Source organism: Rhea americana, unplaced genomic scaffold (assembly GCF_003343005.1).
Source record: "Rhea americana isolate MKP2758 unplaced genomic scaffold, rheAme1 scaffold_28, whole genome shotgun sequence".
NCBI classification, from domain to species: Eukaryota; Metazoa; Chordata; class Aves; order Rheiformes; family Rheidae; genus Rhea; species Rhea americana.
In genome coordinates this window covers 205,381-221,923 of record NW_028186401.1, presented here as the reverse complement: position 1 = coordinate 221,923, position 16,543 = coordinate 205,381, and the positions used below count along the sequence as shown (strand labels likewise).

At 53.9% G+C, this 16,543-nt stretch overlaps 1 protein-coding gene across 1 annotated transcript in view; it reads right to left on the bottom strand.

Annotated features, from left to right (window-relative positions):
• The window catches only part of IGDCC3 (immunoglobulin superfamily DCC subclass member 3), an 80,824-nt gene extending 70,423 nt beyond the window's left edge, over window positions 1-10,401 (bottom strand). The window contains exons 1-3 of the mRNA XM_085308746.1: window positions 10,392-10,401; window positions 10,206-10,274; window positions 5,063-5,368 (exon numbers count right to left, since the gene is read on the bottom strand). Coding sequence (XP_085164872.1) covers window positions 5,063-5,368; window positions 10,206-10,274; window positions 10,392-10,401 — 385 coding nt within the window. The remainder of the gene's footprint in view (window positions 1-5,062; window positions 5,369-10,205; window positions 10,275-10,391) is intronic.
• Between the last annotated feature and the right edge of the window lie 6,142 nt (window positions 10,402-16,543).

The following is a 16,543-nucleotide window of genomic DNA, read 5'->3' as shown; positions in this document are numbered from 1 at the left end:
GTTGTTTGGTTTGGTTCCGTTCCTTTTCCCTGACCCACTGTTAGAAGTGCAGAATTTGCTCTGGGCTTACCAAGCACTGTGAGCATCTGAAGCAAAGCGAACAGTCAGACAAACTTCACCGGTATCAAAACCGAGCCCTTACGCTCAGACTCAGCATTTCAGAAGGAAGCGCATTAAACGCGAGCAAATTCACAACTGAAAATAACAGCTTCTGGGTGCAAGCAACTTGGTAAGCAACACRAGCAGTAAAAGTGCAATGAAACCCAAGGGAGAATTAGCCAAAAATTCCTGGGAGCAACCCRACCATGTCTCCAGAGAGCCGGAAACCGACACCAGGGCACTTTCTTTAAAAGCTCATTTTTGTCTCAAGCACATGTTTCACACTGCTAAAATCTATCATCACAAGAGTACCCCGGCTTTCAAATTCAGAAACAGGTTCGCTTGATCTCAGCACAAGCTCTAGGTAGGGCTCTGCCAGCAAGGCAGATATTGCACGTGCCCAAGAAAAACCAGAAGCAAAGCCACGTGGTTGAGGTCTGACATGATGTTTTGAGCTGGGACTTGCAAGCTGCATCCAAACAGTGGCATTGCCCAGGAAATACCTTGGTGACAACTTTGGTGCCACCTTTCTTAAACCTTAATTTAAAATGCTAACTTCGTAATGAGTGGAACAAAACTGTGTAAAAACATTTCCCACTCTAATCCCRGGTTGATCCCCCCAGTATGGCCTTCTTTTGTAATTACATCCCTTTGTGATCTCCCTCTAATGCCTTGTATTGTGACCCATAAAATAATCAGCCCCCTTTGTCTCTCCCTAATCCTTTTAGACTTCCTTCTTGTCTCTGCGCTCTTATAAATGCTGCCATTATTTGGGCTCAGCAGCTCTTCCCACCACCCCCGAGCCTGGAAAGGGGGCTGCAGGTTAAACCCTGAACGTATTCTGCACAGAGGAGCCGAAACGACGGGAAGATCTTTGCTGCTTTACAAATCCTGCAATTCCCGTCCTCCTCCCGCAGCCTCGCAAGGGAAAACACCTAGCAAGTGTGCATCTTCTCCAAGCCTCCCCCCCCCCTTTTTTTTTTTAGTTTTTGCAATGACCTGGAGACCCGAGGCCCCGGCGGGCAGTGCGTTCGCGGGAGGGAGCGCTGGCCCCGAGGAGCTGCTGCTGCAAGGCTCAGTGCAGAGAAGCGCCTTGCCCGGGAGGTAAATCCTCGCCCCGGGYGAGCAGGATGGTGCTGAGGATGGCCAGGCACAGGGACCGCAGYAGTGGTGTTGGGAGCAGGACGCAGAAGGGAAGGGGGTGGAGAAGGGTGCAGGGGACACGCGGGGCACTAAGCTCCGCTAGGAAACGAGCCCCGCAGCGRCTCTAGGAGCCCAGCTCTGCCCAGAGCTATTCTGAGGACCCACAACACTTCAGGCGCCGGGCAGGCCCACCTTGCCGAGCTTCAGGAAACCTCTCACACCCTAAGCAGCATGACTGACTCACTTTCCCTCCTTCTCTCTCTGTGTTTTTTTTATAGCACCAGATCAAACAGTGAAAATTGCCGCTCTCCGGCCGGATGCGTGCAGAGCCTGCTCCGATACCTGGTTTGATGGTGATTTCCAATTAGCGGTAACTGCTTGTTATTGAGTGGTATAATCAATGGGTCTTACTCCGCCGGCAGGGCGGTGATTTATGATGATGTAGGGCCAGCTCCATCAAATTACGGCACTGGCAAAAAGGCTKGAAGCGCCATGAGACAACGCGATAAGTATAAGTCAGCTAAGGTCAGGCTGAGCAAAGGGTGAGAAGAAAGGGGGCTACGTTTCGGGGAGCTCGTCTTCCGAAGCAGTCGCCTACAGTCCTTGCCATTAAGTAGTGCTCAGGGGAAGTTCTCAAGCCAAGCTTTCCCTGCTGTCATTACCTCCGGGGAACACTGTATCCATGAAACTGATTTTAATTAAGACAGCTTGGAGTCATGAGAAATTATGAAACTGTCGTTGGGGGGAAGGGGGAGGAAAATCTGTATTCAATAACCTGATCAGATTATAAAAACATGTTGCATTCCACAAGCTTTTAAACTAACACACCAGAGTTTGAATAGGTGCAGAAACAGCAACCGAAAAAATTCCAGCCAGTGTGTCAGGCACAGGGCAGAGATGTCGAAGGCCCCTGCTTGAGTCAATCATGCCTACRCTTCCTCTACACTTGCACTTGTTCAAGAGAAGGTTACAGTACAAAAGCACCATCAGTGCGTCCAGCACACAACCTGCCGACCCACACAGCAGCCACGATCCGCTTCCCTCCAGCGAGGGTCTTTGGTGTTAATAATGATATATAGACACTCCCACAAATYTCAATTACAGGAAATTTATATACCAATGCTTAAACTGCACCTCTGCAGTTTCCAGGTTTTGCCAAACCTGTGGCTTTCTTGCAAATCTGGGGTGATTTACCTTTGCAGCAGCACAAAGGGCAACCTCCCACGGCAATGGCCCCGGCCCGGGAGGGCGCCTGCCCGGCAAGCCCCCGGGGGCCCTTCGCACAGCGGCTGCCAGCAGCATCTTCTTCCAGTTAAATTTCACTCAGTGCCAAATGTTGAAGTAAATTTGAAACATAAAAATATGATATCCAGCCCACATTTCCTGAATGCAAATATGTACATTCCTCCGAGCCAAGAAGATTATATTCCAAGCAATAGTACAAAGCCAGGGTCTGTAACCGTGATATGAGACTAAGAGCATGCCTTTGAAGGCAGCGCAAAGTGCAGCAGAGCTCTCAAGGGGCTCCGCTCCGTCAGATCCTTTTTATTCCTCAGTAGCATGGCCTTGATCAACTTTCACGATTTTTGTTTGTGGAAGGTTTTCATTTCGCCTGGGCTTTTGTGTTCAGATGTCAGGCTCAGAGGAAAGAACAGATCAGCATCGGGATGAGGTTTTACCCCACCGGCAGTGTTTACTCTGCTCGGCAAAGCTCTGCTCAGCGCCTGGTTTCTTCCTTCGAGACAGCCAGCACCTACTTCATCGGCGCAATGGTCCCGTCATCTCTAAAACGGGGTTAGYGACCCTCCTCATTGCTCCTACTTGTACGTAACCACCCCAGGACCTGGGGGCTCGGGGGCGCAGCCGCGATTCGTTCCACATTTGGACGGAGTCCTGCGCGCAGCGAGCGCGCGCCCAGGGTTTGGGCATTTTCAACCCGGTCCCTTTTTCATTCTGTTTCACACCAAACTACAGCTACAAAAGAAAATGCTGTTCAGGGACACGCAGCCCACCACGTCCGTACTGATGCAGGGGCTGAGATAGCAGTGTTCCTGACAGTCCGTTGTCCCAAAGGTAATTCCTCCGGCTCTTAAGTCTCCTGTTTACAGGCTCGAGAAGTTTGACATTGTGCTTGCGCGTCAGCCGGCTCCCAGCTCATAAATGACAGAGCTGTTCACCAAGTGCTCCAAGGTTTAGCACCACCAGACTGACAAGTTTGAGATCCAGCTGCTAATCTGGCAAGGACCCAAAGCTTTTGGCTGCCGGACAATGTCATTTCTTACCCTACTGAAAAGCTAGGTTTGCAGATGGCCACTTCATGCACTTGGGAATTGTTGCGCACAAGAGCTGGAGCGGTCCCTTGGTGGGCTGCCAGCAAGGCCCAGCGCTGCGGGGAACGGGAGGCAGAGCGCCAAAAAGCCTCCCAGCTTGGGGAGYGCAACCAGGGAACCCTGGCCCCAGCCCCAAACTTTGCCATGGGCTTTTCCTGCCTTGCACCAGAAATCACAGTACAGTTTGCAAACCGAATGGCAGCGGCACTACGTGGCCRCACAAAGAACAGAGGTGGCCATCTCCCATGGGAGCTGCAGCACCCGTCAGTAAAACTGCTTTTTAACAAACCAGCATTTGGCCAGGTCTTGGGGCCGCATCAGAGTCCCGTCCTTGCAGCTGTATATAAATTACACCCAGCAGCAACTCCTGGTTGAATGCAAAAGGAATTGCAGCTGCACCTCCGGCRCCTGCAGCCTTTGGGCAAAGCTGGCCACCAGCACCAGGACAGAAACCACCACGACACAGCTCCTTAGCTCCGGGCCATTCCCGGGACAAACTCAAACCGGCSCCGCGGAGCTCAGCAGCCGGCTCAGCACGAGACCCGATGGAAGAGCCGCTCCGTTCGCGGCGGCGAAGCAGGGCGGCGTTCCCACGCACAACGGGCTGAGCCAGGCGCTGCGCAGGGCTGGAGTCACGGCCTCGCAGCCCGCCCTGTAATTCTTCCTCCCCCACCTTTAAATTTCATTCTCGCACTGACATTTTCATCTTTCTCCTCCTCCAGTCTCTCCCACCAGACAATCTGTCTGGTGTTGTTAGCCTTGCCCCCAAAGGCACTGCCACGCCGGGTAGTAAATAAGACCTTGCTGCCTCCACGCTGCCTGCCTTAAATAACAAAATGAAAGAAAGAAGCCRCGACCTTCAGAAGGTCTTTGCCTCCGGACGGGGAAATGCTGCCTGCCAAACAGAGCCCAGCCTTGCTGCAAAGTGGAGGGGCTTCCAAACTCGCAGCAGGAGACACACAAATCGTGGGCTATTTCACCACCTGACTTTAATGCAACTCACTCCCTAGAGACAGGGAATTTACTGCTACAAGGTGGCTTCTAGCTTTCTCCCCCCGAGAAGGCTGATCTCCTTTCTCACCTGGACAGTTATGCAGATCAGATGCCAGCCAGATCCCTACATCAGCTCCCCACTCTTTTCTCTTTAATCCTCCCTCCCAACACCATCCAGATTTCCAGACGGAGACCACAGGCCTCCACTCCTGCAGCCCTCCAGCAACGCTCCTGGGCCGCCCCTGCAAGCACGGCCTGGAGATAGGGCTGCACGTTTCGCCCGAGTTGCAAGCCAAACCCCCAGCTGGAAGGTCGCAATGGATATGAAATCAAGAAGCAAATCCTGCTGGCTTTGGAGTCCTCAGCATTCACGGCCCTGCTCCTGTGGGCAAGGCCGAAGGCACGGCACCCACGGCACTGCCCTCTCGCCCCTGGGCAATGCCAGTGCTCGCTGCAGATCACCCCCGAGGCGCGGTTGGGACAAGGCCCGTACTTACTTGCTGCCTGAATCTTTGCCTTTCGGCTGACCACCAGCCCATAGTGGTTTTGTGCCATGCAGTCATATTCGCCTTCATCCGAAGACCCGTCTCCCCGGACCCTCTGGAAGCGGGAGACGTAGAGCGACCCGTTGGCTAACATGAAGGCGTTCTCACTGTCCACGATCATCACGCCGTTCTTTCGCCATGTGATGGTGATGGGCTGGATGCCCTCGACCTGGCAGTAGAGGATCAAAGGCTGCTCCTGCACGGCTATGTCATCGCTAGGCTCCACAACGAACGCCAGCTCCGTGGAACGACCGAAATCTGAAACACAGGGAGGAGAGAGAAGGTCAGTCAGCAATACACCCGCAAGAAACAACAACAGCCATTTGCAACCAGCCAGTGGGAAGAGCAGGAAACTCCTCGGATGCAACGGGCTATGCTCGTACTAGAGGGTGCAAGCACCTCTAGGACGAGCAAGAAACCCTCAGGCATGCTTTGCCTGCGGTTTAAGACAGGACCTCAGCAGGCAGCAGCTCATKCATCGGCTGGCTTCATCCTCCCCAGGCTTCGTTCTCAAAACCTCAGGATGCGACTTTCATAGAGTTTCTGCCCAGCAGCCTGGGAGTGCCCTCAAATTCACCCAGGTCTCTGCCCACCCTTTCAGAGCACCCAGGACAGAAAACACCCAGAGCCATGTTTTGTTTGACTCAACACACCACTGTTGGAGGGGAAACACCAAGGAGTGACCACAGGCACAGACCTTCAAGGCTGCCTTCAGAGACCACAGCAAGGGGACTGGCACACACACTCCTCCCGATTCAGACCATATTGCTACCAGCAACTTCACGTTGTTTCTGCAGAGGGTCCCTTGCTCAGCAGGGCCGCAGCCTGTTTGCCCCTCGTGCCTGGTCCCATGCCCCTGTGCTGCTTTTGCTCTCAGGCGAAGGGTGGTGCCATTCAGCCCTTAATGAAGAGCAAGTTATGCACAGAAATACAAACGCGCAATGTTCTGGCTCTGCAACACAAAAGGTTTCTTTCAAAGCAATTATACTAAACGACRTCCATGGCAGCTAAGTTATTGCAGAATTTGTAGCAACAATAGGCAAACCCATGCTTTCCAYCGTACAGATACGTACTAATTAACTTCTTCTGCCAACAGAATGTTTGAACACCGTGTCTTTGGCGTGTTATGCTTCAGCTGGTCCAGCACACCTTTTAGGATATAATTTGCCATACAGTCATGATTAGACACTGCAGAAGGCAGAAACTGACCTATTCCTTAAAGATCAGCCCAAAACACTCACTGATGTGGAAGACAAAAAGTGACCAAGAATCAGAGGTCACATAAATATCTGAAGGGCATAAAGGCAGGGGTGGAGGTGAATTTATTGATCAAGAAGGGCAATGGAAATGAAATGCTAGAACACTCAGAAAACGAAGATTTCATGTGAATACCAGGAAAGCCTTTCTAACAGCTGTCTTGTGCAGAAGCACTTTGATGGGTGGATGCTTCCCTGGGACACGTTGCTGCTGTTCAAACCCAGCACACACCCCAGGCAGCATCGCTGTGTCTAGGAAGGCTGCAGAAAGCATCCAGGGACAAAAACAAAATAGGAAGGTGTGTGAACCGCAGTGAAACCCCACGTAGCTCTGGCCCCATCTCAGCTGGGTGCCGGGGCCCTGGAAAGGGCCTGAAGAAAGGCAGTGAAGAYGATCAGGGTATGGAGCAGCATCTGTCCCACGGAGACTACACAGACCAGGGCTCTTCAGCTCAGAAAAGAGAAAGCAAACGGGAGGTAGGATGGGGTCTATAGAACTGGTACTAGAATGAAGAAGGTGAACGAGGAACAGTTACTTATTATTCCTCACAATCAAAAAATAAGTAAGGGACACCTCATTAGAGTATCAGGCAGAAGGTTTAAAATAAACACAAAAGTGTGTTTTTCACCTAGCACATAATTATAGATACTGTAAAAGCAAAGGTATGGGTCTGAAAGCAATTAGACAAAGCAGGAAGAGGAGGCCCATCTGGGACTTTCAAACGTGATGGTTCGTAAGCAGCCCCCCACTCTGCACGTCCTTAAACTGCTGCCGGCCAGAGGCAAGGAAGGCTCGCTGGGGAGAGACCTCGCTCACGCACTGCCCCGTCCCCTCTCTCGGCACCGACCGGGCTACAGGGCTCAGCTGCTCGGGTCTGACCCACCGTGTTGGTGGTGTGTTCCCATCTGAACATGCCCCCTCGCTTCCGCATGCCCGGGGCTCCCTGGCTATGGGGACATCAGTCCCTTACTGTGTTTCATGTATAACAGGAGCTGGGTGTGGGTTGCATTTCCCATTGATTACAACTACTGGAAATGGTTCTCCTCGGTTAATGACAACAGCTAATTTACCCTTACACACGTGCTAAGTCTCTTCCAGCCTCTCTCATGTGGACAAGGGGTTTGCATGACTTCAGCAGAGCAAACGTAGGATCCTGGTGCAGGGTTTGAGCATCCACGTGGTCTGACATTGTAAATAAGGCCTTGAATACACTGAAAAATTACAGCATCTCTCAAAGCAATTTCTCTGGCAAAAGGGAAGCAGAAAGCACACTAGATCCAGTCCAACCCCGCACTGCAGCAATAGCTGTGCCACTTTCAGGGTGCTGTTACCGTGAGTTACTACTTTTCTCCATTTTTCCACATCACAGAACCTCCCGACACATGCCCAGTTAGATCAGTCAGCACAGGCAGGATTTAATCAGCAGCATCCAACAGACAAACCCAAAGGGAAGTATTGACAGGAGGCTGTACAAGAGGTAAAACCTGCCATGAGACATTGCATCACAGACCCTGGCTCTCTCCAAGAGCCACACGCAGGATGAAGAAGTACCCCAGGGTACAGAAGATCCTATGGTCTCCGTCAGAGCCAAGACAACCAACACAATTTCGTTCCCGACTTTCCAGTTACTGAGCAGTGTTTTCCCACCAGAATCAGGAGTAGCAAATGCCCATCAAGCATGAGGATGGCTCCCCAGCTCGGGAAGTCAGACAGTGCTACTAGGCCGCTCTACTTGTGCCTAGCGCAGCTTAAATCCAAGCACCAGCAATGGACCAGGGCATCAGACAAACCCGCTCCAAACACCGTGCAAGCGTACATCAGCCCAGGTCCACGAACCTGCTGCAGCAGAGATGCGCCCTCCACCAGGCAGAAGTTCAACGGGAAGGGTTGGCTGCTCCCAATCCACAACACCCTAAAAACTACAAAAAATTCTTCCAGGCTACAGATCAGACAGTGAAAAGTGAGACACCTTGTCTAGCTGCTTAAAGATACCCAGCCCCGTCAGCCGATAATCCGTATCTCCAGCAGCACCGAATGGGAGGTGCTCCAAAAGGCAGTAAAGTATGAGAGCATTCTGGGCTGCACCCCTTAATGTAAATGTTTCATCTTTAAAATTGCTGACTTGGTCAACAGTGGCTGCCACATTGCTGGCACAGGGACGTCGAAGTTCAGAGACTCCCTGTGCGTGCCCACATCTGGACAGCAAGCCACCTTGAGAGCTCTCCGGACCACTGGATATTTAAGACTTCAGCTTACAAATTCCTGGCACCTTGTCCCCTCTCTGAGGGGTTCAAGGGGACCCACTCCACAGCTGCCTGCAGAACTGGGACTCACACGGGCAGATTTCTCTTGGCAAATACCAGCCGCGGCACGCTCTTTGTAATGTCTGCCTCTAACACAGATCTTTAACGTATGGCAAAAATAAGACAGATGAGAGGAGACAGCTATCCAAAGGAATAAAAAAAGTCTGTCTTTTCTGCTTTTTGAACCCAGTGAGGTTTTTTTCCCTTTCTTTCTGTAAATCCCCATTGCTTTCTACAGCAACTTAAATTGGATTACGGGGGATAAACATTGCGTGCAACCTGAGCCGAGGCAGATGGACGGAGCAGACAAAGGAGGCAGGAGCAGTGCAGGGCAGGTCAAAGGTACTGCTGTCAAGGTATGAGTGTGTGCAGGGAATGGACCAACTCTATTTAACGGCAGACACCTAAAACACACACTTTATTAACCCATTAAGTCTTAAAATGTCAGGCTAGCTCCAGCCAGCTCAGTGATCTATCGCTCACTATGACTTCTTTTTATGAGATAGCCCTGGGGTCCTCTCATCAAGTTAGACTACTGCCAGCACAAACCCATCAATTACCTTTTTTTGTGAAAATTAAGGAATTAGGTGAATGCTCTGCATTTTTCTGCAAAGTGGCCAGAGTCTCAACAGCATCTACCACACTGGGGCTGTTCCCTGTGTGGACACTTCCCGGAGTCACATAGGATAAGGACCCTCATACCTTGATTCCTCACTGAACCAAGTAGGACTTACAATTGCATAAGGATTAATTAAGATTTCAGGATTTGGTAGCCTAACAGGCAATCAGAAAACATGCTTAATGAAATAAATGCCCCATCTTCCCTCAGCTCCCCTGTACTCTTACATAAAATAGCTTATTATTATATGTATAATAAAAGGAAGAATCAACATAATTACATGCCCTTCCCACAATCGTAGTCATCATAACAACCATCATTAAGGCCTGTGATTGGAGATAATCATGTTTACCTTGGTAAACACTCGATCTGCACCTAGCTTGAGGCTGCYCAAGCAGGAGAAGTGATGATACCTGTAATTAGGACTGGTGCCAGGGTGGCCACCGATGCTGGCCAGTCCCAGCACCTCTCCGGGCAGTAGTTGAGAACGGGACTGAGCCAGGGGACAGGACGCACCTGCTTCATGTCCCACAGATGCCTCTTGGTGGCAGAAGCACCCCCAATTCCTCCTCCCTCGTGGGAAGTTTTTSAGAAATCCCGCAGCCGCTTTCCAGCGCCAGCCCATCTCTGCTCCCTGGGGCTTCAGGCCTGGGGGACCAACGAAGCTGAAGCACAGGGCAAAGCCCCCCCACCACCCTGTCTGTAAAGCAGGCAGCTAACGACCAAGAGCTCTGACAAGGGCTTTGGGGAGAGTCAAGCTCTGTCCGTGGACATTCCACGSAAACTCACCCAAAAGCCACTCCTTTCCCCAGACATTTCTGTGCTGAGGCGTGCACAGAGGACCCTGTGGCTTTTCAGAAGTCCCAAAGCCTTTTCCTGACACCACGGGCACGACAGACATCCTGAAGCTGCCTACCTGCATCTTTAGGCAGCTGAATCACTTTAAAAAATGGGCTTTGGTCCTCAAGGACCTTCGTATCCCACTCTGTAAAAAATTCACAGGCCCTGTGTCTCTGGGGGTAAATGGAGAAAAATGTTGGAGTCGTTGGAGCGGGGAAGTCGCTGGTGGCACAGCCAGCAAGAAGCAAGCCAGCAAGCTTACCTGCGCGCATGGGCACCAGCTGCCCTGCAATCGTGCTGAGAAAGCCCAGTCAGGGGGATTATTTGCATTAAGAAAAGCCTTGTAGGACAGGACTTTGAACACAGGCGTTGAGATCTGGCCCCCCGAGATCTGCGCTGTGGGGTCCCAAAGGCAGGCACGAACGCGGAGTCCCGCTGCCCCCGGGACGCTCGGCGCGAGGGCCGAAGGGCCGGGGACGTTCGCAGACGATTTCCCTCGGTGGGATGAAGGCTCTTGGCACAGCTGGGAGTGTTTGCTGCAGGGGTCGGCTCGGGGGGCCGGAGCGAGAGAGCGTACAAAGCCGGGAGGTACTTGGGGGGCGAGGGGGAGGTCGACTCTTTGGGCATAAATAGCTGATTGTACTCAGCAGAAAGGCMCAGCGACGATGCAAAGCTGGAAACAAATGACACTCCGCAGGCACACGGAAACAGTAAAAAAGCAATTAATTGAGAGAGAGGGGAAATTGCTGAGGCTGCACGCATGCATTAGGGAAGTCTAATAGTAGATAAATCCTCCCATCCCTCCCCAGTTCCTGGCTGCGTATCTAAACCCAGCTCACGCCGTGCAGCGCCCAGGTGCCTCGAGAAACGCCCTGCAAGCCAGCGGCCTCACAGCCGCCCGCTGCTAGATGCAAACGCCGCAAACCTCCCTCCCGGCAGCCTGACTTCTCAGCCGGAGGCAGGGMCGTTACACAGGCAACTAAACAGGCGCTCGTCTCAGCTCCAGCAGGCCGTGCCGGGCAGGGCACAAGGGAAAACTGCTCTACTTTCCGCAAAAGGATCGGAAGGAGGAAGGATTATTAGCAGTGACATAAAGGCCAAGAGAAAATTATTGGAATCCTCATTCTACAAGTCTCCTTTTGAGAAACATTTACCATCTCCCTGAGCAATACAGTATGCGACTATATGTGCAAATATTTAACAAAAACTACTCCCCTAGTTGATCAAGGAGACAGGCACACTCAGAGAAACCAATTAGCACTAGTGCTTTTGAACCAAGAGATTTATTTAGCACTGAAAGAACCTCGAATTAATGGGTAGCTTAAAAGACACTTTGAAGTACWTTTAAAAAAAAAATAAGTTTAATTATTTTTAACTTGACACTGTGATTCACATTCAAAAGATCCTGCTCATACCCTATCACTGCCCTTTTCCATTTGGGAAACATGGTTCTGGCTTTTCCTCCTCTGCTTCTGAAAAATAAAACGGCTAATTTGACTGCTCTAAGTGCCATGAACGTCCACTGCGGAGGCTGCAGCTCACATCAGGTCTCATCCTCCTGGACCCGGTCCAGACCGAGAGCCAGCGAGGCCGTCCCTGTGCCGGCAGCACACGCTCCCGACAGATGAAGCCCCTGTTATTGCTCCTCTTCCAGACAGGGGACATTAATCACCGAGAGACGAAGCGACCTGCCAGCGGCCCCGGTCCAAGCGCGTGGCAAGGCAGGAGCGGTCAGGCTCAGCCTGACGGCGCATCTGCACCGCCGCTGCCACCGGGAAGCTGCCTCTCGTGAGCACAGCAGCCTGCTTTGCCCCCTCGAGATTTACTGCGCACGCTCCCAGCGGCCCGCAGCGCGGACCAGCCGCGACCCACGGCCCTGCTTCAAAATCAAGTCAAAAGAAAATATCTCTGCACTCCCATGAGCCCAGGATCAGGGCTTTTTACAGTGAGTTGCAGCTTAGTATTAGGACAAAATACTTGGTAGGGGTCGTGCACAGAAAATAGTTTGCGGGGGGGGGTTCATTTTTAAAAACTTCCCTGCAGTGCTGGGATATGGAAGGAACAGCCTCTGCGGACCTGAGAGACGTTTGCCAGCTAATTATAACAGGTTTCAGGCTGATGAGATTGGCAACCTGAAAATCCAGCTGGTGCCCCCTTAAATCTCCTAGAAGCTGACCGAGGCACTAAGGAGAAAAGCACTACGCGGCAGCAAGGTGCAAATCGGGTCTCCAGCRCAGCCAGAAAAACCGACGTGCCAAGAGGAGGCGAACAGGCTGCAGCCAGCCCAACAGCTCGCTCGCACTACGTTTACCGGCTCAGAACACTTCACTCCCTTCCCTTTCGGATGGTGGGTTCCACAAAGCAGGTTTTTTTCCATCAGAAACCACATCCACCTGCTTAGCGGTCGCAGGAGGCCTCTGCGGAGCTCCGCGCAGCCCCGAGACCTGCCCGGCACCGCCGCCCGCCGCGGGCACGCGGGTCCCGGCCTTGGCCGGCAGACGCAGCCCCAAGAGCCAGCGACGCGGCCCCAGACACGCTCCAGATGTCAGAGAGCAGACCGGGCGAACCCCAGGAGGCAGCTCGTCAAACACGGCCGCAGCGCAGAGGCCCCCCCGGGACGAGCTCCGGGCCCGCGCGGGCTCCCCCGTCTCCTCGGAGCCCCGGGTGGAACCTGCCGGCAGAGCTGGGCAGAGCAAAGACCTTCTCCGCACGAACCGTGCACMGCAGCTCCATCCCCAGCGAGGCATCCAAAGAGCAACAGCAATCCAGATGTGCTGTTATCTGCTGCGTTACTATTTGCACGTCCCCCGTGTTTAGAAACCGCGACCGGATCGCAGCCTTATCACGGGAGGCATCAGCGATACGAGCACGGAGCTGGGAACAACCTCGCCCGCGAGGGGCCTGCAGACGCAGCGGCCAAGACGGGAAGCGCCGGGCCCAGAGCCCGCGTCCCCGCGAGGTCCACAACGGCCCCGGGCTGCTCCCGCGGCCGCGAGCAGCCGCCGCTCCCCAGTCCGGCCGCCGCCGCCAGGGAGGTGGCTTTCCCCGGAGCAGCGTGCCGGGAGACCCGAAGGGAACGGAGCGGAGCGGCAGAGCCGCGGCGGGCTGGCCCGGATGCAGAGGCACGAGGCCGCCGGCCACCGGGACCCGCGAGCGCTCCGGCGTCACAAGCCGCCGGCCAGGAGAGCTGCTGGCTTTGCGCCAGAGCCAGCCAGCCAGCTTCAGCGAAACGTCACCCTCCTCGCACGCGCTCCGCTTCCAGCGGCAAAGACCCTTTTGCAAAAGCATCCGAGCAAAGGAGCAGAATCAACCCCCCCCACCTGCATCCTTCTGACTTACGATTAGCTTCAGCAACACTGTCAGACACGCGAAAAAAAAATAATAATAATAAGCAGCAAATCCTTGCCTCTGCTCTGAAATTCTGGTTTTAAATTACCYGCACAGGAGCGAGTCTGGGTTGTTAAGTGACTGGGCTGCTCTTGAGCCGAGGCACGATACAGCAGTGACATTCGATATAACAGCAAGGCCAGATCAGCACGCGGCGCGGTTTTCTCAGCGCTCGCCTGTTTGCCGCTCTCTTCTCTTAAAGTGCAATTATTGACATGTTTGCCTCCTTAACCATCAGTTTTATATGCTTGCCAAGGACTCCTGAACATGTGTAAACAATTATTTTTATTTTCTTGCAAAACCAAAATGTTACATATTCTTTTGGATAAACTGACTTGGGTAGATTTTCATGAGCCCTGCTGCATAATTTATTAGTTTCTAAACTCTGTAAAACTAAAAGCTCCAGTAAAGTTCAAATAACTTTGTGATTTCAAAGTAATTTTGCATGGACTATTCCCGTTCCTGCCCAACGTTATTCAGGGAATTTAAATGAGAATTGGCGATCTGCAGAGGGGGGTTCCCGCGTTGTCTTGTTAGATCGAACAGAAGGACGATATCCGGGGCGAGGAGCGCAGCAGCGCGAGACACGCCGCTGAGCCCGGGGACGGCGGCGGCCGTGCCCGGGGCGCCTGCTACGCGCTTCCCACTCCGCAAGGAGAAGGGATCATTCGGGAACAGCAAAATAAAAGTTCGGGCAGGAGGGAAAAGAAGGGAAGAGGCGCTCTCACTCGCACGAGCGGTTTCGCAGCCCCTACGGCTGCCGAGCCGCTCCACGGCAGCCTGCAGCTGGCCCGTCACGCCGGGAGCCCGTGGGCCAAAACCGAGGGAGAGCAGGGAAGAGGACGGAGGAATCGGGTGGAAATCTGGGATCCAGGATGCTTTGAAACTCCCAGCTCCTAAGCGCACACAGGAGTTCGTGCTGTGCAAGATCCGAAGCCTGACGGGCAGTAAGACGAGGAGCGATTAGATTAATTKGGGGTTTCTAAATCACCGCACCAGGGCGACGGGGCACATCAGGAGGGGGCGGCGGGCCATGCATCCCTCTCCCTCGGCCGGCTGCAAACACACTGAGCGCGAAGTTTAGCCTCGGTGCTGCGGTGCCCCAGCGGCACGGGCGGCTGCACGCTCGCAGCCCCGTGCACGCGCACGTGCACCCAGGCCCCGACGTGGCCGGCACGCTTCTTCCAGCAYGCGGGAAAACCGCCAGCTCCGCGTCCTGAAACTCTCCTGGCGAACTCCCCGAGGGAAGCAGAGCCCGAGCGCGGGCTTGAATTTCACGTATCGCCTTTGAGTTTTACTATGGAACTGATACTGGATACCCTGCATGTATTTTAAGAGAAAAGACAGGGTATTACACCAATTTAGGAGAAAGCAATCCTTTTTTGTRTTAAAAAAAAAATAAAACAAAAACAAAGCCACACGGAATAGGAATTAGTGAAAGCTTATAGCTTCAATAATTCAGAAGTTAAGCCTACTTAAATATAAATGACAATGTTTAACTGCAAGGCTGTTAGGGAGCAGAACCRGGGAGCCGCTGCTATCCCACGCCTCCCGCTGAACGCCGGGCKCAGCACTGACGGACAAAAGCCGTCCAGCACCCAGAACAAAGAGCTCCAGGAAATAAAATAAAAAAAAAAGGAAAGAAAAAGGAAATACTCTCTGCTTGCTGAGCCCACTGCAGCGCACTGACCAGCTGCCGGCCCGCTCCCTCTGTTTAGGAGTCGCTATGCAGGCAGGTCGGGCAGCCTGGGAAACGCGAGGCGGGAAGGCGAGCGGGCGGCGCGGCACGGCACGGCACGGCACCGAGCACCCCGGCGGCGCACGAGCCCGGCCCGAGCCCCAGCACCTGCCCCTGCCCCCGCGGGTTTCTGACCGACACGGGTGGGTTTATTAAATTCGGCGGAGCGCAGAAGCCCGGCACCTCGCTGCTCGCCGCATCCAGAGCGTGCAAACCCATCGGAGCATGCGGAGGGGGGAAACAAAACCGCGGGACGGAAAAGCTTCTAAACTGCGGCCAAGCAGGCTGCAGTGGGGCCAGCAAAACGCCCCCCGATGCCCGGAGACCTGCCAAGGTAGATCAACTAGTCACAAACGCAACTGATTAAAGTTTCACTTTCAAAACTTCATTCCCTCCCCCCCACCACCACCCTCAACCCTGCAAAGAAGTATTTCTCCAAGCACCCTAAGCGCCCCGCCGCGTGCCCCGGCTGCTAAGCTAACGCGAGGCAGCGGGCACAGGGGTATCTCGCTGCAGAACAGCATCCCTTCTCCGCTTCCTTCCTCAGATCGCAGCCATGCTTAAGYAGCATCCCCAGCAGAGGGAAAACATCGCAATTTATCAGCAGGGCGCACGCACAGTAGGTCCGGGGAAAAACCTCTTTGATGTTTTTGTAGTTCGGCCCTGGTCCAGAGGGTGGTGTTACGGGCTGCGCCCGCGGGAACCGAGGCCAGGTACTACATGAAAGCGCAATATTTCGSGGTCTGAAGTAGCTCACTGTTGTCCCTGCGACTTGCTGACCAGTGTTTCTCGCTTGCAGCTACCGGCGCTGCTGGCAAACACCGCTCGCAGCGCCGGCGGCGACTTCGGGTCCGGGCCACCGCCCCCTCCTCGGTGCCTCTCTCAGCTAAAACGTGGCTTTGGGGGACCCCAGGGAAACCGTCCTGCCCCTCGGCAGGCTGSCGGCAGAGCCCGTCCGTCGGCCCCGGAGGGGCCTCGCTCCGCCGGCGGGGATGCCGGAGCCCGGGGGGCCGGGCGAAAGCCGCGGCGGGAGTTGTGCCGCGGGGCACACGCAAAGGTGCGGGCGCAGATGTGCACACACGCGGAGGTGTGCACACACGCGTGCAGGTGTGCACACACGCAGAGGTGTGCACACACGCGGAGAGTGCACACATGCATGCAGATGTGCACACACACACGGAGCTGTGCGTGCACGCAGAGGTGTGCACACGCGTGCAGATGTGCACACACGCGGAGGCGTGCGCACACGCGGAGGTGTGCGCACACGCGTGCAGATGTGCACACACGCG